At 48.2% G+C, this 26,425-nt stretch overlaps 1 protein-coding gene across 1 annotated transcript; it reads right to left on the bottom strand.

Moving 5' to 3' along the window:
• LOC119458633 (kelch-like protein 10) lies at positions 1–24,781 on the bottom strand. Its single transcript, XM_049670931.1, has 10 exons — positions 24,722–24,781; positions 22,685–22,962; positions 17,699–17,906; positions 14,340–14,489; positions 13,272–13,474; positions 12,237–12,408; positions 7,695–7,894; positions 4,741–4,909; positions 3,283–3,437; positions 1–202 (listed from the first exon to the last, which is right to left on the bottom strand). The coding sequence occupies exons 1-10, from the start codon at positions 24,779–24,781 to the stop codon at positions 1–3; spliced, it is 1,797 nt and encodes a 598-aa protein (XP_049526888.1).
• Between the last annotated feature and the right edge of the window lie 1,644 nt (positions 24,782–26,425).

The raw sequence follows: 26,425 nt of genomic DNA, 5'->3' as shown, positions 1-26,425 counted from the left end.
CTATATAGTGAGTAGTGGCTTACTGGAGGACAACAGCTGCCAATCGCTCTTTCCGCCAATGATGTAGATCATGTTCTTGTGGGCGACCACCTTGAGGCTGCAACGCCGCGTAGCCATGGTCAGAACCAGAGTCCAGGCGTCGGTCGATGGGTCGTAACACTCCACGGTGTCCAGAAACCATCCATCCGTGTATCCCCCCGCGCTGAGCGAGAGAGAGTGTCATAATCATCTTCACCATCATAGGTAAGTACACTCTAAGAATAGCGCTCTCACCCTTGTCCGGCGTGAACATGAACGCGAAGTACCTGTACTAAGAAATACTTGACTCACGCGAACTTGACTCACACGAACAACAGTGTGTGAGTCACGTTTAGAACAAAGAGACGAGATAAAGACAAATGAATGAAATGAAGACGAAGTGTTTAATTCAAAAGTTCGCTTCAATTTCAATGCGCGTTCTCCCCGCTTTTGCGCCACCCAATCTCCACGAAAGCGTCTTTTACGTTACCCTGACTGCCATTGAAACTTAATTCAGGCAAGCTGATTTTTACAACCACATTGATCGCTGGACGGATACTGCGACACTTTACCAGGATATCATCAGTGGTAGTACTTCTTGTTGGGCTAGTTGGTGGAATTAGAAGAAGGGCGCAAATTAATAGACATACACGGATCAAGTATACACAGGACGAGCACTTCCTGTCTACCTACTGCCACTACTCTCACTGACGCACCTATCTCCGAAAAACTGAGATAAGTCGACTCCCGTTAATTCGACCCTTGCGGGAGCGCAGTATTTGGTCGAGTTATCCGAAATCTCGAACTGATAAACCGTGGTGAAATGAACCAACTTAAATATTTTTATTGCTTGATGTAGTCTGTAATGTCATTTTGCTTGTTCCTCTTCAAGAGCGAATCAACGCGCATGATGGGAAGAGCATCGCGAGACGCTTAAACGCAGTCTCCACTTTGGACTGTCACGCTTCTGACAGTACCGTCGTCGGTGAGTGGCCCATAAACCTCAACACTGTCGTCGGCACTGACAAAATGCTCAAAAGCGACCAAGGAACAGCGCCGTCTGGTGAATTTCCTGAATTTCCAAGGTAAGCGCATGAGGGGGCCCTGTAGTGGGGTTCGAATTACCCGAAGCGGCATGCTATCGCGTTCGAACTAAATGAGTTGCCCTTCCATTACAATGTATATATCTTTCCGGGTCTTTTGCAGTGCGTTCGAATTAAGCGGCAAGTCGAATTAACCGAGGTCAAATTAACTGGAGTCTACTGTATATACCATCAAGAACCATTCAGAAAGCGCTTTGATGGGACCTGTGACATGAAATCAGAAAACCATTTACCTGTTCTCTTTAAATTCTTTTTTTCATTTATTGTTGCAGTGCTGCGCACGTATTAGGGGTGTCGTGTGCAGTAATACAGGAGAATTTCGAAAACCTAATAAAGTAGTTGGTCGTAGTTCTCGTCCTTTCTATACTTCATCTTCGTGTGCGTGTTAATTTGCTCCCCTCTTCGAATAGCTACGTTCAATGGTTTTTGCGTCCTTCGCACACGCTATGCACGATTCAAACAGTAGCATGCACCTTCCGATAGGTAGGTAGGTAAAAACTATTTTTGTCCGTCCAGTTAATAGGGTTGGCTTCCCCTGCCAAGGCGTCTGCCACGAGCCCTTGGGCTCTGGCGGCGTCGACGGCCCGCTGGACTGCCCACAGTTGATCTTCTGGGGCTGAGCCGAGCAGCACAGCACACCAACGCGCGCGGAGGCTTTCGCTAGAGGCTGTCTTCCCGTTGCTACTCGTCAGCCCTTGGCATTCCCACAGCATATGCTCAAGAGTTGCTCTTGAGCCGCATGACTTGCATTCGTTTGTTTGGTAGATATCTGTATATAGTGTATTCCACATTACTGGATTACAGCATGTCCTCGTTTGTAACTGCCGCCACTGGACAGACTGCAATTTATTTAGTTTTTGATGAGGTGGTGGATAAATACACCTCTGCATTTTATAATGTGTTGTTATATCTTTCTATTTGACCAATCTGTCTCCCCAGTCCCAATCTCCGTCCTCATCTTCTCCGGTGGCCCCCGAGTTGACGGCACCAATGTTTGTCGCAACTCGGTCGGTTAGCACTCGGAGTAGCCTAGTAGCCTAGTGCTTATTGGTAGTCCTAATGCCTTCCGATATATCATCAAACTTTTTTCCTTCCGATTTCATTCCTTGCGTTTCCATAGCTGACTTCCGTTCCATTGTGCCAACTTACTGTAGTGATTCTGTGGACCTGATTATGTTTACCCCGATTTTCTATGCCGGTGACGACGACGATATAGCGTAACACCTACTGGTTAGCTTCCTTGTCTTATTTTTAACATACAGGTACTTAAGATACCTAGCCACCCATCCATTCTCATTTGTATCCCTTAGACGTTCTTCAAAGCAGATTCCGAACTTCGAAGGACGCCCAGCCCATGTCTCTCTGTACTGTTTAATTTGTATATTTCCCATGCGGAGCCATCAGTGGCCTTCCAAAAGTCCTGTGATTAATATCCAATGTCGACTGCACTTCACCGCATGCAATCAACAAACGCAAGCCCGGGAACCATTACCATTTCCCTTACACCTGTACTTCACATTTGGTCTACCCCCGTAGAAATCAACAGAACTCTATAGCAAAGTCGATGGCGGCGCCGATCCTTGGTTGTCCTACGCTGTCCTCGGACAGTGAGGCTCCATGGCGTTTTCAACGACTAAACTTTTGTAACCATCTGCTGCTCTCGATACCTACGCGAATACAGTGGCGTGAATGTGTGTTTCTCCGGAAGCTCCTCATTCAATAGGATCCACTGTGCGGCTTTAATAATTGCCTCATAAACTGAACGCCGCAGGTCTCTGAGGCGCTGATTATTGAAGGCCACGTAGTAACTTTTTATTCGACGTTTCATGAAAAGTAACGTGGTGGAACGCAAAATCGCATATAACATTAACGGTACAGTTGGATGTGGTGGCACGTGGTACACTTCCCGTTTTTCAAGGTTAATTCACTCAATTATCGTCATTACGAGAACACATCAGAAGGATATCCACCGCGCCTGAACCGTGAGCAGAAGTCTACCTTACGTCGATCCAGGGAATATATCCAAAAACGCAAGCTTTCGTTTCACACCAGCGATTCGGAAGCCAATGAATCAACAACAGCATAGCCTCCTAGATTTGCTCGCGCCGGTTAGCTTAGCGGGCGCGCGCAAATCTCAGAGGACATGAAAGAACGACCTCACATGTAGATGCGTCCGCATGCCGACGCGGCGCTGGCGTCGCTGCGGGCCTCGTTCATGTCGGCTACCATGGACCACTGATTTTTCTTGACGTCGTACCGCTCCACCGTTTTAAGGCGCGTGCGGCCGTCGTAACCGCCCATGGCGTAGATGTAGCCCTGCGATAACACGACGCCCCTGTTAAATAACTGCTGCGAAACCTCACTTCAGCTCAGTTTGATAAATAAAAGAGTCGTAGTGTAATCAAAGTAGTTGCGTCAAAGTGGTAAGGCTGGCAACCACACTCATATTTAATCAGCAACGTTCGCATTAACCCATAGCAGACGACAGACATCCTAGCTGCATACCAGGAGACTACACACAATGTGGCTGGTATGGTGTCAATTCCCGTATCGCACAGGAGACGATGGAATTTTTAAAACTATGCTAGAGTATTAGACTGGTTAGGTCAGGTTAGGTCAGGTTATGTGAAAAGCAGCTAAGAGCCACTACGGCTCGTGTCAGGCTGAGAATGGGTGGTACGTCATTTCCGGCGAGCTACAATTGTGGCGCTTCGTACAGCGAAAGAGAGAACATTTCATGAATTTACTTCGCTTCACAACATTACAGCAGAACATTCTCAACTGACATGCCCCCCCCCCCCCCCCCCCCCAAGAAAAAAAAAAAAAAAAAACATTCGACATTTTGTTGAGCCAGGCATCTCTTACGAAGCGAGAACCAGAAAATCCCCCCGCTGACTGCTCGGTGCAGCACACACGATGAGCCTTTCACATCCGCTACCAAAGCCGGGAGTGGCGCTAGCTGACGCATTCCAAGGCCTCAGAGATCCGGAGCGCGTGGCGCCGAATCTCGGACGCCATGCACTCACAGCGCCAATCTTGCGAACACTCCGTCACGTGGCTGCTGCTTCGTGGCAGGTTCTGGGCATTTTAAGCAGAATTACGCTACTAACACGTCATCGGTATCGAGCGCGGCTTTGCTTCAACAGACATTTTACGCGCCCACGCCCTGATCGAGTGCGCGACCCGTGTCACTACAACTGCATGCGTTAGAGCCTCTCCGCTTTTAGCGAATTCCCGCTTACAACAATGTGCATTCGCCATCTCGATGGCTTACTTATACAAGGGGCTTATCGCGTTTGAGAACACGATGGACCCCAGGCGCCGTTTCCTGATAAACCTAAGCTGACAACGCCTCAGAACGAAGGACATGACTAAGAAGAGACAGGCGCTGTTATTGGATGACCATGTATGACCAAATCCAATTGTGGCCCGCATTCCCGCTCTAGTGATCGAAGAAGTCCCTACCAGCGCTGCCCTGTTGGTGCACACGTTCGCGATGTTCCACTATTTCAAAGGGGCAGAAAACACGGTGATATATATATTTAGGGTTAGGCTAAAACTACGAGCCACGAAAACTCTAGTAGCTGTAGAGCGACTGAGATTCGTCGCCGGTGCTCACCTGGAGGACGGCGACGCTGACGTAGCTGCGCGCGAACGCCATGTTCGCTTTGGCGCTCCATCGGGAATGGCGCACGTCGAAGCAGACGACCGAGTGATAGCACGATCGGCCGTTGCACCCGCCCACGAAGTAGATACACTGGTTGATCACCGCGGCGCCGTGGTATGCCCTGTGGTCGACAAACAGCGCAGTATATAACCCTTCCGTGATACCAAAAAAAAAAAAAAAAAAAAACTACTCTTACCACGAGAAGCCGCTTGGTAAGTAAAAAAAAAAAACACAGAAGGCTAGTAGCGACGCCACCTTGAAGTTCCCGCACCAGCTCACCATGACGTCATGGATTTTGACAGCGTCTTCTAGGTGCCAGTTAATTCTTTAACGGTAAAGATTGACTACATCTTGTTCTAAAGGAGCCCAAGACTGAACGGGGCAAGTGCCGCGAACTTTTGCTGAGCCAATGTGGCCCAAATACAAAAAAAAAAATTATTGTAGAACACGTGACATCAGACTGAAGCGCTGGCGTTGGGGTTTCCGCGCGAAATTAAAAAAAAATAAACTTTCAGCTTCGTTTTCGCTTCTAATAATTGACATATTGCAGTGTAACGACAGCAGAGGTTTCGAAGACTACTTTATCGGTCCAAGTTGATTTATTGCTTTGCTTTATGTCCCTTTATAACATCCGAGAGCATTTTTGTTGCGCACTTCTATCACCCCCCCCCCCCCCTTTCCTTCCCGCCCGCGTATATTGAAAACCTAGAAGGGAGAGTGCCTTAGAAACCGCGGTTGAACGCGATTGGCTGAAATTCCGCCAGCGACGCTCTGATGTCACACCGTGAGGATTATTGAATTTACGTGTCGCCCACGATAGATAAGGTTAAGGTTAGGTTAGGTTAGGTTAGGTTAGGTTAGGTTAGCGTAAAAGGCGTTAGGCGGCACTGCGTACTCACAGCGGTTGCAAAGGCCATCGAGCATCGTCGGCGGTGTTTCAGCCAATCGCGTTCAACCTCGGTTGCTAAGGCGCTGTGCCTTCTAGATTTTCGATATACGTGGGTGGGAAGGGGGTGGGGTGATGGAAGTGCGCAACAAAAATGAAAAAAAAAAAAAAAAGACGTGAGCCATGCGTGGAAATCAATATCAGGGGATGTGTGAAAGTCGAGCGTACCCACAATATACAGGGCGTTCCAACTGTCATGCACCAAGATTTAAAAATATGCAAATGCCACGTAGCTGGACAGAACCGCGTTACTGTTGCTCTACGTCATTTGGAGATACTCAGATTATTTTTGCATTCAGCCTACCTACATAATTATTCTTAATTAATTGATCAACTTCTCGAATATTGTAATTAGATGAAACGTGTCATTGAGAACATTGTAGAGCAACATGAAAAATTCCCGGTACAGCTTCCTGTTGCTCAATATGTGCTACATAAGTGTTTTTCCGAGCGAGAAAAAAGCTCCAACACACGCAAAATTGCCGCGCGAGTGGCCGCTCGGGGCACTTTCTGCCTACGCGGCTAACCAAGAGCTTAAGAGCTCTTGCTTAACAGCTTAACAGCTAACCGTAAAAAAGTGGCGCCTGCTGTTGCAAAACCTCGCTGAGCTATGACGTCACTGCGTTGCCTAGCAACCACCTCGCGGAGCGGCGTGTGCCTCACCTCCTCTCCATGCCGTGCACAGGTTGCCTTGACATGGGACGTTAAGGAGAGGGAAGGAGAACATGCGCGAGGCGCGCGCAATGCTCGGGAGAGGGAAAGAGAAAATGAGAGCGAGATAGAGAAATTGTAGCAGCACCAACGAGGCAACGCGCAGAGCTGATGCCGACGCCGCCCGCATTGCCTAGCCGCGCATGCGCCGAAGCAGCAGCAATGACGTCACCTCGCGTTGCCTAGTAACCTCCGGCGCAGGTGCGCGCTCGCTTCGCCCGACACAGACACGGTTCCTGCCTGCCTGCCGGCCTTTGTGGCATGCCAGGAAAGCTGTCGCGCGTAGGCGCTGACGCGTCCAGCACTAGTCACGCGAAATGTCGCGAAAGGGAAGGTACCTTCGAAAATGATCGCTCGAGAAAACCTTCCCTACATGCGTAGTTAAGTTAAACCAAGGTAAGACCTAGCAGCAACCAAGTTATTACCTAGCAGTAGCAGCCAGTATGACTTTAGGATTCACACTTTCGCTGTGCCTAAGCTTTGCACGACCGAGTACCTAACTTGCGCGCTTTATTTTTAAACCTTGGTGCATGATAGTCAGGACACCCTGTATATAACTATATATATATATATATATATATATATATATATATATATATATATTGCACTTTCCCGCCTTTTTTACTTGATTACATGCGCGTGGCTACTTCCAGCCCACCCCCGCCCTCCTCGTCCCCTTTTCTCCCCAATTTCAGCATTATATTCTATACAACTTGCGACAAGCCCTGTCCATTCGTGCATACCTCTGTTGTTAAGCACACTAAAGGCCGGCTTCCGATAGCGAATTGCAGCATTCGCCTTTCCTGTGGTACATAATTGTGGCGCTATACGTGTATAGAATGTACTCGAGAAATTCCGGCCGGTTGCCTATGAGATTTCGGTACACACCCTTGCGTTTCCCCCGCATTTTCTTTGATTACACATATGACAAACAAGAGGCTTCAGGCAAGGTAGCATGAACCATCGCAAACATTATGATTTTCTCTCGCAGGTACAAGCGCTCGTCAAAGCCGGTTTGCCGACGATACGATGCCGCTTAACTTACTCCCATTATTTGACAGGCGGCAACTAGGATCGGCGTACTATGTATGCGTGGTGACGTTAGAGCCAGTGGCGACTCTTCCTATAGCGCATTATTTTGCCATTGCAGCTGTGTAAAGTCCCTTACTGACACAACCGGGAAACATTTTCGTCGCCACAACTACCTGCGGCAATGTTGTACGCATGCGCAAACGAACGGACACGTTACCTGGCCATGGTGTTCTGGTTGCCCATCATGCGCCACTTGGCTGCGCGGCAGTTGTACGTGAGCATGACGTTGGTGGCGCCCGTTGTCCAGCCGCCGAAAAGGAACAAGATGTCCTTGGGCAGGCGAGGCCTGAGCCACAACCTCGGGGACAGGTCAACGCCGGCAACTACGCCAGCGGCCATGGACGGCCTGGACAGCGTCTGCGTAATGGAGGAAGGAAAAAGTTAGGACGGAGCATCGCGCAGTGCGATTGAAGCCAAGTGTGTCGGCCCAACACGTGACAGCCACGTCTAACGCGCGGGAAATTTAGGGCTCCCGCTCTGCATGCAGCGCTGCGGCAGGGCCCCCGAACAAGCTGCGCATTGGTTAAGAAACCACCGGGCACCAAACGTCTCGGCAAATCACGATTCTTGCTCCGTGATCTCGACCGAAGAGGTCACGTGTTGGGCCGACACTGCGCAAACGGCTCGCTTCACGGAGCGTTCGCTTCCCAAGGCTGGCTGCGTGACGTAATGCTCTCTCCTGTAACTTTTTTTCTTCCTCTATGGTTTGTATGGAGAAAGCGTGTTTTAAGCAGGTGCCCGGTTGGCAGAACGTGCCGATTTGGCGGAAATCCAGACAAGGGCTAAAGCGACGCTCACTGCAGGAGCAAAGTACAATACAGCTGGATACTGCGATAATAGTTCTTTGTTTGCCCGGTTGAGCTTTGCGTCGCCAGGCGGCGACACCAACACGGTCGCTCTCGTTTGCGCCTGAGGTAAACGGGTAATCCGGAAAAGGTAGGAAACTCGCGGACAAACTAAAATCCTCCATAATAAATCTTCAGCTTGTTCGTATTACTTTTCACGAAGTGCAGAAGTGTTCGTGGCGCCAACGTGTGTGTGCAGAGGGTTATTGCATTGACCTATCATATTTTACTCATATAGTATTTCGTTTCATACTTATTGTTCAACGTTGTGGTAGCTACGCAAGCTCGGTCATCATAATGCATTACTCCACGTGTTTATAATAAAGTCCCGTGGTCACAAATGTTGGCGCGAGCCCGCGCCAGAGGCTTCCGCGAGAGGCTGGCAATTAAAAAAAAACCCGAAAAGTAAAACAACGAAAAGCAACATGATTTAAAACAACGTATTAACAGCAAAAAGACACATTTCTTTTTTTTCTGTTTTAATGATTTATATATATTTAAATGCGCAAGCATTTCTATGCTTGCCCAACGAGAAAACCCGTCCGACCCGTAAGACGATCGCTTTCAAGATAGGGCCCGCAGCCCTCGAGCGATTTCACCTTCGTGGTGCCTCTCGCTTGAACGTGAACGAAGCGGCGAGAACAGAGCGCTAACGAAGCTATCAGCAATCGCGGCCCCCATTGGAGATCGCTTCAAGAAAGGGGCCCGTGCGGCCGCCGCCGGAGTATGGTTGGTCACAGTTGATAATGGCTTGACTCGGATGGATAAGGCGCTAAAGAGAGATACCGGCTTGTAATAATCGGAAAGTCGTCAGCGCAACTGGCGCCGTCGTCTGCAGTAATTTGCTTGTTTCTTCAATTCACCTTGCGCCGCCGTCCGCAGCAGTTGGGGTCGCCGCAGTGCCGTCGTTTATATGGTCGGATCGAGTTTCATAACATTTATAATGACACCGTGCTGCGTGGAGATGAGCAAGTGTCACAATGCTTACGCATACTTAGACAACTGCCATAGGAGTTTCTGCGTGAATGTTGTAAAATTTGTTACTTAGCCGAAGTAAAACGTTTCACATGACTGTTCGTAAAAATCGTCAACTCTTGTTGTGACACAGCTACTGCAGGAAGTCTTGCTAGCTTCTCACAGTGTTGCACGCCATGTATGAAACGGAGCGTAGGTGTTGCGTATATCACTGACAGCGAGCTTAACGTACAACTGTTTTTTTTTTCATCGCAAGGAACGCGCATGTAACAAATATTCGTTGCTAACGCGCCGTGCTTTGAAAGAGCATCGCGTTTTTTTTTACTGCCGTACACGTCTGTAATAACTTGTTACCCCGTTAAGGGTAGTCCGTACAGTGGGCAGTTGAAACTCTCCATTGCAAAGCAAATGAGTAAACGGAAATCGTTTTTATGTGTCAGGGTTAAAAATTTAATTATGGTGCTTTACGTGCCAAAACCACGATCTCGTGCTTAGCAGCCCAACACCACAGCCACTAAGCAACCACGGCGGGTTGTGTCAGTGTGTTTACTGCTATTTATAACATACCGGAACAAAGTTGACGTTGACACAGCAGAATAACGACATCTGGAGGCGGTTTGCTCAACCACAAAACGTCAAAAACATGTTCAACGGGAGCCCTTCCTTGCCGCTTCGTGTTGTCTTGCCGAGTAGAAAACATGGGCCACAAGGTACGTGAGGATGGTTATGTGACACTGAGTATTTTCACATTCTTGGGGCAAAACCCCTGAAACAGTACGAGTCACCGTGTTTGTGTTTGAATACGTACACAAACACTACATTAATCGAATCCCGGCCGCGGCGGCCGCATTTCGATGGAAGCGAAACGCAAGAACGCCCGTGCGCTTGCGTTGTAGTGCACGTTAAAGAACCCCAGGTCGGAAAAATTCATCCGGAGCCCTCTACTATATGGCGTGCATGCCTCATAATCAGAACTGGTTTTGGCACGTAAAACCTCAGAAAGAGGAAGAAACACTCCATTACATCTGCGTCATGAAAGCTACGTTTGCGTAAATTTACAATTCATTTGCGTCATTTGCTTAATTTGTAAACTTTTGCATAACATTCCTTTTAACATTTTCACAAACATCAAAGAAAGCTTGACTTAAGCACGAGTTCTGCCGATTTTTTATTTGTTCATGATGTTCTCGTGAGGGGGAAAAGACAAAGGCTACCATAAATTTGCAACCACGCTGTTGCCGGCGCCTTTACACGACCAAATGAGTAGAAGATAGACCGTCAAACGCAACATATTTTTGTACGCTGTGGTTGAACATAACGTCACGAGATAGCACTACCACCTTTGCTGCTCGCATCTGCGTACGCAGCAGCCGTAGCACCAAGGGACATCGCGACGCGAGACCTTGCGAGACGACAAACTTTCTGGAAGCACACGTGACTGTAAAGCTTGACAGGAATAAGTCTTCCTGGCTTCATTTACTTGTTTATATATATATATATATATATATATATATATATATATATATATATATATATATATATGTCGCCGTTCAGCAGAAGGATTCATTGTTCTTTCTAAATTTTATGATCACAAGAATATCCGATTCTGCAATTCTAATCACTAGCTGTAATCGTCTGTCATTTAAGTATACGTGTTTATAATGACACCTGGTGAGTCTGCGAATCGCACCGATCATGTGCGATAAAAAAAGCCGGCAGATCCCACGCCCTGTGAGAATCGATGTTATGTGAAGCAGTGTGCTGAGGAGCCTACCAAGCCTACCTTCCTGTCTTGTCGTGTTTTTTTTTTTTTTTTTTTTTGCGCTGTTTCCCTATCGAGTATGTACCGACTAGCCCAAGCCTCTGCCGCCCTACCAAGTTAACCAAGACGTAGACGGCTACTTCATGGCTTACATGACAAGCATGTCATGACATGACCTATCATTTATGTTCGCCATACACTCTTGTCATACTGTGCCAATTTTGGTATGTACCAAGTTAACGAAACGACCATGAGAGCATCAAGACGTAGATAGATGGATAGATAGATAGATAGATAGATAGATAGATAGATAGATAGATAGATAGATAGATAGATAGATAGATAGATAGATAGATAGATAGATAGATAGATAGATAGATAGATAGATAGATAATTTCAAAGTGGCAAATGTTCGCCAAATGCTTCGCATTTAATAGCACAGAGTCTGCATACCGCGTTTGTAAGTATGTACTCATGGAGCGCTACATATTAACGCGATAGCGTTAAGGGTCCCTGTCGCATAAAATCCGGCGTCGGTGTCGGCGTGCGGCATCCGCGGCCAAGAAAATCATACCGAACCACCCCGACCACGCAGGCCTTCCGCGTGGCGAAGAGGCTCTGGTGAACTAATTGAATTTCTCAAAGTGAAATGCGTCAGAAAAATCGTAAAGTACGACTTAACCACAACCTACAGGCATGATAGCGTCGGATTGTAATTTGAATATACGAGAAAACATAATACCGTTACGCGGAAACGCCAACACAAACCCCTTTTCCAGCATTTCTACCATTCATACAGCGGCGCGACCCAGTCAGGGGTCCTTGAAAGAACGACATCCAGATGGCGCAGAAGAAAGCAAGCTGCAGTTGCCGGGAAGCCTGACAAACAGTCAGGGATCTTTGAATGCTATCGTGTTCCACTCTTAAAGGCGAAGCTTAAGTGTCCTCCAAATTTTTTTTGTCGACGCAGCATGCACCAACATCGCCATAACAGCACATGCATTACATTCACATTTCGATAATGGTACGTGTATATGCTGGAACGCGTCATTAATTTCTGGTGATCGAACCTACAGCACACCTATAAAAAGTACGTACGTCGCGATCAACGCGTCACCAACTGCATTCCAATGCAATCGTAGACAGCGATGGTGTCGATCAGCGAAAAATCAAGCGAGTGGCCACAGTGCAGAAAAGTATAGCAGCCGACCTGGTGAATGACGTTCAGCACCTCCAGGCTGTCAGCATCACCCTGCACTTGTGAGTTGGTGATGACTTTCTCGAAGTCCCTGCAACAAGAGGGGTGTGAAGCGAAGCGAAGTGGCAGGTGACCCAGCCACTGCGGGCCCCACGTGACGCGCTGCCGCAAACATTTCTGCAACGATTCTTAATGCCTAGCACCTGGAAACAGAACACGTCATACATGCAAATATGTCGACTGCATCTCGATCACTGAAATCGGAGAAACCTGTCATCAACGTAGTCTTCCTTGTACAGACATTTATGCAATAATTAACTACAAGGTCCCTAATTACAATTACCTACAATCAAAAGGTGAGCAGTATAAGCCGATATTCACTCATACGCACTCACCTTCATATTCACCGGCTATGTACCCGTCCGCACTCATGCATACTCTGGCACTCGTTTACGGTATTGCTCAGGCCATTCATGCTCACCAACACTTGGCTTGTTGCATTTAAACGAAAAAGTTAAAATCTAGTCACTGTCGGTTGCAAATTTCCGATTTAGGTCACCAATTTTTAAATAAAGATTGTCAAAAATAGCAAATTTCTGGAAAACGAAACTATCAAGTTTAGAGCTCTGTAACACAGCAATGAACAATGATATCACAATTCCGTATATTGCACCTAATAGTACATCTAAAGCGGACAAAATTGATATATTATACATGGCTCTCAAATGGACCACTCACTTGTGAGTAGAACTTTTGCAAAACCCCTGTAAACAATGTAGCAAATTCATGTAACATTTAAATTCAGTACAAACGCAACCCACAAAAGTGTGCCGCGCCACCACTAAAATACGTTGAGTGGCTCGACTGTGACGTCATGAAAAAGAATGAGATCACGTGCGCCACGACAAAGTCGATGCAAAGACGCGTGGATGACGTCAAGAGGGGCGCGCTCACGTGACAGAACACCGTGCGAAGCGCACGAGTGGCAGAAACTTGGCCAGGTAGGCCTTCCTCTTGTCCACGTTGGCGGAGATCCACTTGATAATGGCGCCGAAGGTGTCCTCTATTTCCTTGGGAACGTACAACCGGTCGTCTTCCAGGAGGGTGCGCATGTCCTCTGGTGTCAGGGCCTGGAACAGGTCGCTCTTCCTCCACACCTGCGCAACGCATGGACCCTCTGCAATATTTACGAAGGGGACAAAGAAATCCGTCCTCCGTCCATTGATATTGTTACGTGTAGCTGATTACCAAGGCTATTTACAATTTATTTACACGGAAGCCAATGGAGGCCAAGATGGCGACGCTATATCAAGAGGGAGCACGCTGTCTTCCTCCTCTTCAGTGCAGCCACTCTGTGGCGGTTGTTCCGTATGTATCATCACCCCCGGCAGTAGACGCACCTTGTTGAAGTTGCTTAAGAAACATATCCGCGGTGAAAGATGTGTGATATGGCTTTAGTCTCACTACGTGAACGATGTCACTTGCAGCTGACGACGACGCCGAGAATATCATCACCAAGAATCGCAGCATCGGTAGTAGTGATGAGCTTCCTAGAAACGTTGCCGGAGTGAACCAGCACTGGCCGTTGAGCAACCACGGATAGGACTTGTAGCGCACTCTGTAATGTTCGTGTTTGCGGATTCACACGTTCTCCTAAGATTGAAATATTAGGCTTAACTTTCCGAAGTTCTAAGCAAACATTTCTTTTTCTTTCCTAATGCATGAAGGCACCAAGTTCTTGCGGGTTTGGAAAATGCTAAATGCTGCCTTTATAATGTCTTAGTTTATTTATTTACTTATTCATTCATTCATGTACACCACAGGTTCCTATTGGAACATTATGTGAAGGGTATCCAATCATCTGGTATCTCACCAGTTGATAAGGACTGTTCAAAAATGTGGCACAAGATGATGCTGGAAACGCTGCTAGCGTTTTTAAGGATTTTCGTGTTGATGCCGTCAACGCCGGAAGCAGTTGTTGAAAAGTAGTTTGTTGAAAATGACCAATTTCAATGTTCGTACCTCGTTGAAGTTCCGAAGCAGATAGCGAAAAGCGTCTCCGGCGAGAGTCTCGTATCCGGAGCGGGAGGCCAGGTCGTAAATGTCGATGCAGAGCTCCGGTTCAAGATTCTGCTTGAGGGTGTTCAGGCAGTGATCCCGTATCTCGATTGACTGCGCGGTCAAAATCAAATTGGGGGAAGCCGCTGTTGAACTTCGGCAAATTTCGTATATACTCTAAAGTGCCACCTGTCAAAGATAACGTTCGTGGTTTCAAACATACAGTATACAGCGCGCGGCGACAATTTTATTGCCCTTGGACTTTATACAGAACCTCACGGCGACGGCGACGGCAGAAATCAGCTTGGAGTGTCCATATAATTGCTATCGCAATAAAACAGGCGACACCGTCTTTCTGCACAGTGCTTTCCGCTTACAAAGTAGAGGTCAACCGCATAAAGAAATATGTTATTCGTTGGTGTACTCTCAAATTGGTTTGATTGATTTGTTATGTTTATCACCCCGAAGCCACACTGGGACTCTTTGAGCCGGCGTAGCTGATGCCTTCGGAGTTAATTCAACCCCTTTACATTCTTTATAATGTGCAACCGAATCTGTGCACTCGCTCGCGGTTTTGATGCCTCAAACGAGGTCGTGGTTTTGACGCCCAGTTTGATACCTCAAAATGCCGATTTAAGCGCGGAGAACTTAACGCAAATCCGTAGTTGCGTTTTGATATGCTGGAGTGAAGTTTCAGCTGCGGATCGCGGAACAAACCGATTACAGGTTAATTATTTACAATAGCAATTAGGCTTTAACTCGTCTAACAGCTCATAGTTTTGTGTACAAATGCAGTCTAAGTAATAAAGGTGAACAAGTTGTTGCAACTTTCTTTTATGTGGAACCGCGTTTGATCATTACGGGGCTAAACTTCACTCGATTGGTGTACACGTGCCGTTTCGTCAATCGACGACAGCTGCTGAACAAAGACGATGGCGCACAACGCAGCGATCATGTTCTCCCAGGCGCGCAATTTCGTGCGCCGCCTTCAAAAGCCGACTTCAAAGACTTTGGATATTGGACTACATTTGCGGAATATGGAACCGCTTGAATAAATCGCCTTTATGGGTTGGCACTGAAGCACAACGTTTCTTGTTTTATGGCAAGCCGACGACACGTCGACCGTCTTTATATATGGTGTTATTATCTGTAAACAGAAGATTCAGCAAAATTTGAGCACATTTGTGCTTACCGCTGCAAACCACGAGATGTTCTTTGATCAAATTTGGAGGCAAGATTGCATTTTGTGTTGCAGATCGTACAGTATAACACATCGCAATGTTATACTTGCCTTGTTTGTAAAAAAAACAGTGATAATATTTTTTTAATGAAATGGGAAATGTGATGGTCTTTGCTGCATTCGACCTCGAAGATCATGCTTTGTCGTAATGCAGGATAAACACGCGGCCAGGAGACGTTTTAGACTCCATTTTTCTAAACCAGGCAAACAAAAGTGTTGTATCTGAACGACCCGCACCATAATATGCTTCCTTTCAATGCTGAGTTCCGTCCCACAGTCGTGGCTAGCCGTCACCGTAACTCTAGGGTCCCTTCTTCCTCCCTGCTGTAATCCAATCCAACGTGCTTTCTGCGACTGCACCCTGATCACCGCGCTCCCTTCAACTCTATAAGCTATACCAAGGTCAGGTTAAGTATTACCCCTTAGACTTCCCACTGCGCATCTGCAGCGCAAAAAACTTAGGAGGCGCTTAAGCTTCGCCTTTAAGAGTCGAACGCGATAACATCAAAGAGTCCCTGACTGCTTATCACGCTTCCCGGCAATTTCAGCTAATCCAACCTTAATATTTACCGGGAAACGCTCGCGGCGAACGCTACGCACGAAGGCGAGCTTTCTGGTTATTTTTCCCTGCATGACCGGCGCCGCCGCTACCGCAGAGGCGAGCGCCATCTGGTGGTGCTGCACGGAACCGAGCGGCGCACGCTGTGTGCGCCCCTCTGTAATTGGCAGAAACGCACCCCGCACTTCGCTGTCATTGGTAGACAATTTTCTTTCACGGTCAACGCACGTTCAACGCCGGCGACGCCGTACTTTCTGTGTAACCGGACCCTTAAACCTATCTCTTCAATATATAAACACATGCTCAAAAATTCTAGCTGCCATCGTCGCGGTGTTGCTACCCGCGACTTCGACCCATGGCTTAGAAAGCTGGCCGATGATCACGATATAGAGCTCAAGCAGGCTAATGGCAACGCTCCTGATATGTGCGTGCCACCTCCTCAAAAAATTGGAGGACGCTTAAGCTTCGCCTTTAAGAGTGGAACGCGATAGCGTTATCGGAACCCGTTCGCATCGCAGTCTTCTTTGAGTAGGCTTCACTGCAACAGAACATGGGAAAGCCAGCTTACAAAGACCAAGCTTACACTGATGCCCTTAAAATCGGCTTCAATTTTAAAGAGAAATGCATTGCTGGGAAGATGTTTTTCCAGGGGCAATATATAAGTCGTCTTATCTTAAAAAGTGTAGGCCCTAGGAACGTTTTATTATTTTGATAATTGTTTGCTATTGCCCGAACGCGCGCGCGTGTCCAAAACGGATTATGCAGGCCAAGTCACAATTTGACCTGCCGAGGATGCGAGCGCCATCCGGATAAGATTTTCGCAAGTAGCCTACCGAGCGCGCCGATGTTGGCATGGTAGAAATGCTGGCAAAAGGGGTTTGGCTTTGAGTTTCCTCGAAACAGAATTTTGTTTTCTCGTACATTCAAATAACAGTCCGATGCCACCATGTCTGTAGGTTGTGGTTAAGTCGTACTTTACCATATTTCTTACGGATTTCACTGTGAGAAATTCAATTTTTATTCACTAACACCTTGCACCACGCTGGGGGCCTGCGCGGTCGGGGTGGTTCGGAATGATTTTCTCCTGCACTAACACCTTTGCGCCACGCGGAGAGAGAGATAAACTTTAGTACAATATCGTGGAGACCATGCAGTTGTGCCTCGAAGGTGGAGCCCTTAGTCCGGGGCCCCATAGGTAGCAGCCACCGCCTCGGCACGGTCGACCAGCCATTGCTGGCCAGTCTCCGTCGCGTCTGTCAGCCGCTCCTCCCAGGAGGTGAGCGTGGGGTTTGGAACGGGAGGGACGTGGGGAATGTCTTGGCAAAGCCAGACCATATGCAGTAGGGTGGGGCGGTCACCGCAGTGCCGGCATTGAGCTGGACGCGGAAGGCCTGCGCGGTCGGGATGGTTCGGGAAGATTTTCTCCGTCGCGGACGCCGACGCCGGATTTTCTACGACACAGGGCTCTTCACGCTATCGCGTTAAAACGAAGCCTCAGAAGCGCCTCCGCTAATCACGACTGACCTCGAGTTTACCGGCGAGCTCGAGCATCTCGCCGACATTGTGCATACCGATGCGCTCGTGCAGCGGAACGTGGTAGGCGACGTCGACGAGCAGCTCGATCATCTTGTTGCTCAGATCTTCCACCGTGACCCGGATGGGCGGGGCACACATCTGTTCGGGACTCATGCCTTCTTTGGCGAGAGTGAAGAGAGCGTGGCAGCCAGAATATCTGCACGCGAAATGATCGATAGTGCAAATGTACAGTGCAAAATAAGTTACGTCTTTAAAAAATGTCACAGTTTCGCCCTAAGGGCGAAGCAATGAATGCGATAGCAACACAGCAATGTCATACGAAGTAAGGTGAGCGGCTTTGGTAGCAACAACACGCAGAACTGTTGCCGACGCCATCGGCGTTTTGCCCGCGTTAGCTCAAAATGCGTGCGGCGTTGGTGACTGTTGCTGGAGCCTCTGATATAAATAGGCACTTGGTGCCGCAGCTAAACGTCGCCTCCCTTCCCTCCCCCTCCCCCACGGCCTCTCGCGCGTCTGAAGAAGGCGCGTTTGCTCTACCTTTCCCTTTCCCTCAAGAACCACTTATCTACATATATGGTGATTGTAAAGGAGAAAAGAGACGCCTACTTCTGCAGCCCTTAAGCGAGCACGGCGCAGAACGCGCGTTTGTTCTCCGCCGCGCGTTCACTCCCCGTGAAAGACGCGCCCCTCGCGCCCTTTCACTCGCACATACAGCGTTCGGCGCGCGGCGACGATTTCATCTCCAAATGACGTCATACGGAACCTCACGGTGACGGCGACGGCGACGGCGACGGCGACGCCGACGGCAGAAATCTGCTTTTGAGTGTCCATATAATTGCTATCGCAATAAAAGTCAAGAAAAGGTTAAATGTGTCTAAAACATGCACCCTTATACCCTTTCTGTGTGGAAGGGTGCGAGCTATAGACAGGTTTACACCCTTATTCACTCTAAAGGGTGTAACTTATCTTACAGTGGAGCGCCTGAATGGGTGTAGGACAAACGAGCGCATAAAGAACACATGCCCCTCATTTTACCCACCGTAAAAATAGAGTTGGCACTACTAGCAGCACAGGAACTTGTTCTCTCGTGCGCGTGTCACGTGGCCTCGGTTGGTTGGTTGTGCCTAGTGAAATTGTTGCTGTTGTTGTCGTTGTTGTTGTTGTTCTTGTTGTTGTTCCCTCAAAACGAGAAATTTCACAAAGGGATCGATCGTGAATCGGGCGGTGCGAGAGCTAAAAAATATGAATTTCAAGGAAAATAAATCGAAACTGAATTTGTAACGGGCAATTGTGAAATAAAAGTTACGAATCGTGGACATTAAATATTACAGTAAATACCTCTCCCTCGTCGTCTTTTTTTCAGTCTCCGCAACCAGCAATGCTTTGCGTGTTAACTAGCCGGATCCTCAGTCTCAAAGCTACAATTTTTAGACACACTACTCACGCATCCTCCGAACTTGAAATATGCCGCTGTGTTTACCACTAGCATCACTGCACTACTATTTTTGCAATCATCCCGTACTCTTCTTTTGTTCCTCTTTTCCCCTTTCCCATGTGCAGAGTAGCATGTTAGAACGCACAAGCTCGAGCCGACTTCACCGTCGTTCTATAAATGAATTCTATTACTACAGTTGAACCCGGATATATCCAATCTGAAGGGGATCGCAAAAAAGTTCAATATATAGGTAATTCTATATATCAAATGAAAAGTTTATACAAAATTTTTAAAGGGGATTTTACTGCTGTTCGTTATACACAATAATTCGTTATATGTGGGTTCGATATACCCGGGTTCGACTGTAATAGGCGCTGTTCAAGACATGGCGTCCATGACGCGTTTCTGGTTCTGCGATTGCTTCCGGCTCTTGCAGCTATCAAAAGCACAACATTCGGTATTGGTTTCTACTACTCTGAGGGGGGGTACGAGATCTTCTTTTTCGCATTTGCCCCACCGTTGTGCGCATGCGTGAGCTGCGAGAGGGATATGTGGGGACTTTCGAGGAAGACTTTCGCGAGACCGGCTGGGTACTTTTTGCTGCGAACTCTTGCTTCTGTACATGTTCGTTTGCCTAGGTAGTACGGGGGAAGGCGCGCGTTGCTTGATTCCCCCGTTTGAGCGCCGCTTAAAGAACTCCCATCCAGACGGTATCATAACGGCCGATACAGAGTCGATAATGGCGACGTGGCAGTTGTTTGTCGTCAGCGGGTGGTCCGTGTCACTGTGGCACACGTGGCGTGAGGTTCGCCGCTTCGCAGTGCGTCTTCAGCGCTCTGCTAGTGCAACGATCGTCGGCGACAGGAAAAGTACATACGTGCCACGAGGGCACGCTCTGCGCATGCGCCGCCAAGCCACGCGCAAGAAGTATAACCTGCAAATTAACATTTTACAATAAAACGAATTCGCAGTAACAACATGTCATTGTGCATTGGTCTGCGGCCGCTAAAGCGGCATCGGCAAGCGGATTAAGTACTCTGTTTTTCTTTCCTCTCTTCTTGAGTAAAAGCAGGACTAATTGTAGCGACCATACAGAACCGCGGTACTTCTATTGGTGACCGTGCTATTATAGACCCATATAGGCCGGACGTGTGCTGTTCCACGGATGATCTGTCCCACGAAGTCCATGCCTTAGAGCCCGTTTCACGTGACTAACTCTCTTTATGCGCACTATTTTGTAGTGTTCGCATATGCTCAGCTTCTATGCCAACAGCACTTGCTGCAATTGCCCGCGCAGCCAACGTACACGCGATTTGTCAAATTTGTCACGTGACCTTGAGCAGTAGTCTTTATTTTAACCCTACGCAGCATCCGCTGCTACACATCAGCGCAGCAGAGGGCGTTCTACCCGTTAGTTTAGTCATATATAAGCCATCAGCTGAAAGCAATAACCCACAAATGTGACTGATCAAGAATACAGCCTTCATTCGCACAATAAAGCGTTTCTCTGTCTGTCTCTCTCTCTCCCTCTCTTTCTCTCGCTCTCCCAATCTCTCTAATTGGCCAACATTATGAGCACAGCAACTGAGTAAGTGGCTCAGCCGTGTCTCTAATCTTGAAGAAAGGATTCTCAACTCACTACATTCTTGATTTTTTTTTAAATTGTCACAGTTTCGCCCTAAGGGCGAAGCAATGAATGCGATAGCAACATAGCAATGTCATACGAAGTAAGGTGAGCGGCTTTGGTAGCAATATGAATTGTAGTAAACATGAGCTGATTAAGTAAGCAGGTGTGCTGCAGCGTAAGTAGACCGACATGAAGAGAGACTCGATGACCACGAGAAGGCGCGTGTGAAACGGTGGTGTTGATGAGAAGCGCTTCCCGTGGGCAGCGCGTGCGAAGGGACACATCTGTAGCGCTGCACTGCCGATCCGGGCAGCATTGCATGTGTAGCGTGTGTTGGAAAATGTGGCCCGTCTATTACTAACTGAATGAACAAGCGTGGTGTGAGCGCGCACAAACAAACATGAATAGATCACACTGAATGACTGCAGACGACTGTCAAAACGCTGGCAGCAAGCACATACGCCGCAACGGACGAAGGTACGTGCGGTCTATCGCTTCAACGGAAACTGAGCGGCGAATGCACAGCGCATAAAGGTCAGAGCCGTGTGGAGATAAGAGACGGTGCGGGCGAGCGACGAGCGCGGTTGTTGGCAGAGTAAAAGTGCCCCCCCCCCCCCCCCCCGCTCTCTCCTGGCGTGGGAGATTGAGTGCGTTCGCTCTCCGTGATAGCGCGCGTCCCCGCACGCTTCCGCTCGGGCATACGGCGCGCGGCGAAGATTTTATCTATACGGAACCTCACGGCGACGGCGACGGCGACGGCAGAAATCCGGTTGAAGTGTCCATATAATTGCTATCGCAATAAATATCGAGGACTGCCCAGAACAACTGAATCTTGCTGCTATAGGTATTTTGTAGTCGCGAAGGTTGCATGAAGTCGTAGCGATCCTGGTTTCATCGGCGAGATGCTATGCTCGCATGTGCGCTTATCTCAGCTTCCAAGTTTGAGTTAGCGAAATTGTTAATCCACAAACTTCGTAAATTCAGTACTGCTGCTAAAGCCGAACCCCACTTTGTAAGATGCGTGCAAGCGCGGTTGGGTCGAGCTGCGTCCACTCCACTTCTGCCTCGACTCGCGCTCGCATCGAGTTCATGTAAGCGAAGTGATTTTCAGCTGGCGAGTCGAGTCGAACGAACCGAGCGCGTATAATCTAATATTCGCGAGCAGGGACGGTGGCCGGTTCCTCGACAACCGGTGTGAAAAGAGTACGCTGTACGGCGGGTCGCTATATCTCCTAAGCGTATACCCGCCATCAGCACTTGTCCGCCTTGACACAGGACATGGAGCCGAGAAAGTCATAGCGATTCGGTGTCACCTCGTTCGCGTCAAAAAGCAAACAAGCAAACTAAACTTGTGATGTCTGAGCAAAACAAAACAAAAAAATTGGGTTCTTTACTTCGTCTAAACGTTGGAGTTGAGCCAGGAACGTCTAGATGGACCCGCCGCACCATGCAGTCGACCCGCAGATTTTGAGACCACGTGAGAACGAGTACGGTCACTGCGGACTTTTGTACAAATGCCGGCACTTCATTTGTCAACAAAAAAGCGGCACCCGAATACTGTGCTCGTACATATGCACGAGAATCTGACAAGTGAAAGATTAAGTGGCGATTTAACGGTAAATCCGAGAGAAATGCGTCAGCATTACACCGCACCTTTTTGAGGTCCTGGATCCATTTTTTAAACCGCGTTCACCTCATTGTAAAACGGTGTTCAGGAGCTCACTCGACAAACGCCTTGCCTTTTCGAGGAGCAAAGTGCAAATGACCGTAGTCAGGAGCAAACCACCATCAGTTGCACTATATACCTCCATCACGTACGTGACCAGTTTCCCACGCTTCGCGTGTACTTTTTTTTTTCGCTCTGAAACTTCTAATGCTCATGCATTAAAATGCATGAGAGAACGTAACTCACTTGGCAGCCAATACGAACCGATGCGCCCAGGTCTCCGCACCATTGGCAGCCTGGAACACGACGTCGCAGAACTGACGCATCTTCCTCTGTTCCAGTAGTTCAGGCATGAACCTAGCCGCCGCGCCCGGCGCGAATCCACTGTGCCGGCCACCGTCGTGGAAGAGCTGCGCCGCCTCGAACGCCGCGGTCATCATGTCACCGTAGCCGGTCTTGTTGTCGGCAGTGTTGTCGGCCTCCATGGATTTCTCCGTGGCTTCGACGGCGGCGCACGTCTCTGGCTTGTCACGAAGGAATCGCGGTTAGGGCAGGGCGACTAAGCGAGTGAGCTGGCCATGGGCAAGAGCCGCCCAGCCGGCCACACTCCGCTCCCAGAGATAGCAGCACACCGGTCCGACAGAGCCAAGTCGTCTCTCTTGGCTTGATAGTTCAAATAACCCGCTACCGGCTAATTTCACGCGCTGCGTGGCACGCAGTTCCCTTCTCGTCTTCATCTTCGGTGTTGCATGCTGCTGTTGCTACTGCAGCCCGATAATTAAGAGAAGTGGTCTTAATGCCAGGGTTCTGTGGCTACGTCTTTTTCTGAACAGCTATTCCGGTTGTGCCCTCTAGGATTCGTGTCATCATACTCGAGAAAAAAAAAAGACAAGAAAAAAAATCAGTAGTCGCTCCCCTGTTGAAGAAATGGGGGTAAGCGAAGCTTGCCGTGTGTTTATTCGGTGTTCCTCCGAACGAATTGCACTGATGAGTACCACGTTGTGCTCGAGCCACAACCGGTCACACGCACTGCAGCTGACTCTGAAGTTCTGGTTGAGAAACTCGCGTTGAAACCTGGCCGTCGCACCGGGGAAGTTGGCGCTAGCGTTGCCGAGACGTGCGCCACCATTGTCGGGTTTCTGGAGGGCTAGACGATGCTGACGTTTGGCCTCAACATCACGTGATGCTCCCGCAACTCGGGGTTAGCGGCTCTTCGCTGACGTTTCGCCTGGGATTCGGAAGCCCTCACGCTAGAATCGGCACGTTGCGCTGTTTGTTTTTAAGGAATCTCGTATGATAGCGACCTCTTTCTTATAGACGTTTGCGATGGAAGAGACCAGTTTCGGCGTTCTTGCGCGTACGCGGGACAAACGCAAAATATGTGATCAAGTGTTTCTGGCATCTGACAGTGTTCACAATTTGGACTAGTGTCACTGCAACCTATGAGGTGTCTGTAACGCTTGGTGAATGCTACATCAAGGCGAATTCGATGCACCATGCTCGTTTGGCTTCCTTTGAGCTTTTGAGGCATACGAAATTTCCTTTCTGGGTCCCAATTGTGCGCTCGCCTGTGTTGTCAATCTGGTTGGGTCCAGTGCTCCAACGTAGCGTTGTGTATTACGCAACGAAGCAGGGCGTTTGTGTCTGTTCGAGAGAACGCAATGCGCACTTCAAAAACCTTATCTTACGGAGTTGCAAGTTCAAAATGACCGAGTATGTTGTACTTGCAGTGTAAGTTCAGGCCGTCTGGTAGCGGGACGACCCAGGATGAAAGGAGGTACGAAGTGGCGTTAGATGAAAGTTAAAGCAAGACTAAACAAACACTTGCCAAATTCAGGAAAGATTAAAAAAATAGAAAGCGTTGGCGTTTATAGGCCCCTATGAGCCCCTCCTTCGCAATAACAGTATTTCCAAGGATCTACATCTACAACAACGAAACTGCACAATGCTTGCTTATACGTATACTGAACCGATACCCTGTAGTTGGTTGAGCCATACCCACATGCACCAAATTAAACCAAAATCAAACTGGGAAGATGGCGCAATAAGCGTGGGTAGCAAACCGGTAGAGTCTCCCGTGTCCTGTTTATCACATGCGGTACTCGCTGGATGTAGAGACAGTCATAAAGCTTTATTATCGGTACTGGGAGTGATGGGTTCTCCAACCCCACCAGATGGCTCTCAGTCGGTGCTGAAGGTGACCTCTTGGGCTCGTGCTGTGACCCGGACTTGTACTTCCGGCGTGGAGCTGGTCAGCAGGGTCTCCCACTTTTGCGAGCCTACAAGCTTCTGGAGTTCTTCGGGTGGTGGGTCTGCGGTGCAGTCCCAAAAGATGTGTTCCATCGTGGCTCTCTGGCCACATATTGAGCAATAGGGTTTGAACTCGTCTGGGTTGATGTGGTGCAATCTGACCGGGTTTGGACTGGATGCAGAATGATTCAAGTAATAAACGTGTAGATATAGAGATATGTCTCTTTAAATGGTAGTTTTTGGTGCCGAAGTCCCGACGTTCCTGTTGAACCAGTAGGCTACAAGGGTACCGTTTAGTGCTCAAGTCCCAGCGTCGTCTTTTGGGACTAGAGTATATGCGCGGAAAGCCCGGTCGAAAAGTGCTAAGGCTACTGACCACTTGTGTCCAATGGGGCGCGTTGAATGGAAGTCACTTTCCCGCTATCCGAAGTCATAGATTCGTACCAATTAGCCCGATCACAGTGCTTGCTAAGATGCTTGCCGCTGCATCCGAGGGGATGATATGGCCAGTCTTCTCGTGATGCTCGGCCAGCTCGTTTCGATGCCGTATTTATCTTTGACACGTCGTACTGGTACTGATTCTTTCTTTTCCTAACATTGCCCGGATTCGTCGATGTAGGTTGCATCACAGTCTTTACAGAGAGGTCGGCCTGAGCCACTTGGATGAAGATCACGCTATGTGGGGCCCTTCGCGCGCACTAACTGGCTGCAAACTTTCTGGTAGGAACATGAGCCACCCATCATCATCATCATCATCATCAGCCTATATTTATGTCCACTGCAGGACGAAGGCCTCTCCCTGCGATCTCCAATTACCCCTGTCTTGCGCTAGCGTATTCCAACTTGCGCCTGCGAATTTCCTAACCTCATCATCCAAGCCAAAACAACCAAGCTTCTTCCATTCGAAATAGTGATGAACCGGATACAGAAGCTCCTTCTATAACTAGCGATGAAGTTAGAAGGGCCTTGAAAGACATGACCAGGGGAAAAGCGCCTGGAGAAGATGGAATAACAGTAGATTTAATCAAAGATGGCGGAGATATCATGCTTGAAAAGCTTGCGGCCCTTTATACGAAATGCCTCACAACTTCAAGTGTACCAGAGAGCTGGAAGAACGCCAACATTATACTTATCCATAAGAAGGGAGACGTTAAAGAATTGAAGAATTACAGACCCATTAGCTTGCTTTCAGTATTGTATAAAATATTCACCATGATAATTTCCAATAGAATCAGGACAACACTTGACTTCAGTCAACCAAGAGAACAGGCGCTTCAAGAAGGGATATTCTACGATGGACCATATCCATGCCATCAATCAGGTAATCGAGAAATCTGCGGAGTACAATCAACCTCTCTATATGGCTTTCATAGATTATGAAAAGGCATTCGATTCAGTAGAGATATCAGCAGTCATAGAGACATTGCGTAATCAAGGAGTGGAGGAGGCATACGTGAATATCTTGGCAAATATCTACAAGGATTCCACAGCTACCTTGGTTCTCCACAAGAAAAGTAGAAAGATACCTATCAAGAAAGGGGTCAGGCAAGGAGACACAATCTCTCCAATGCTATTCACTGCATGCTTAGAAGAAGTATTCAAGCTCTTGGACTGGGAAGAATTAGGAGTGAGGATCGATGGCGAATATCTCAACAACCTTCGGTTTGCAGATGACATTGTCCTATTGAGCAACAATGGAGAGGAATTACAACAAATGATTGAGGACCTTCATCGAGA

The sequence above is a fragment of the Dermacentor silvarum genome, chromosome 7 (assembly GCF_013339745.2).
Source record: "Dermacentor silvarum isolate Dsil-2018 chromosome 7, BIME_Dsil_1.4, whole genome shotgun sequence".
NCBI classification, from domain to species: Eukaryota; Metazoa; Arthropoda; class Arachnida; order Ixodida; family Ixodidae; genus Dermacentor; species Dermacentor silvarum.
Note: the sequence above shows the minus strand (reverse complement) of the source record. Positions and strands in the feature narration are given on the sequence as shown.

Bases quoted from the DNA above. Each gene is read 5' to 3' on its own strand.
- LOC119458633 (XM_049670931.1), bottom strand. From the start codon at position 24,781: ATGGAACACATCTTTTGGGACTGCACCGCAGACCCACCACCCGAAGAA. The intron at 17,907-22,684 runs GTGAGTTACGTT...TTTCGCGTGCAG, and splicing joins CGGTTCGTATTGGCTGCCAA to ATATTCTGGCTGCCACGCTC. The intron at 12,409-13,271 runs GTGAGCGCGCCC...CTCTTGTTGCAG, and splicing joins TTCGCACGGTGTTCTGTCAC to GGACTTCGAGAAAGTCATCA.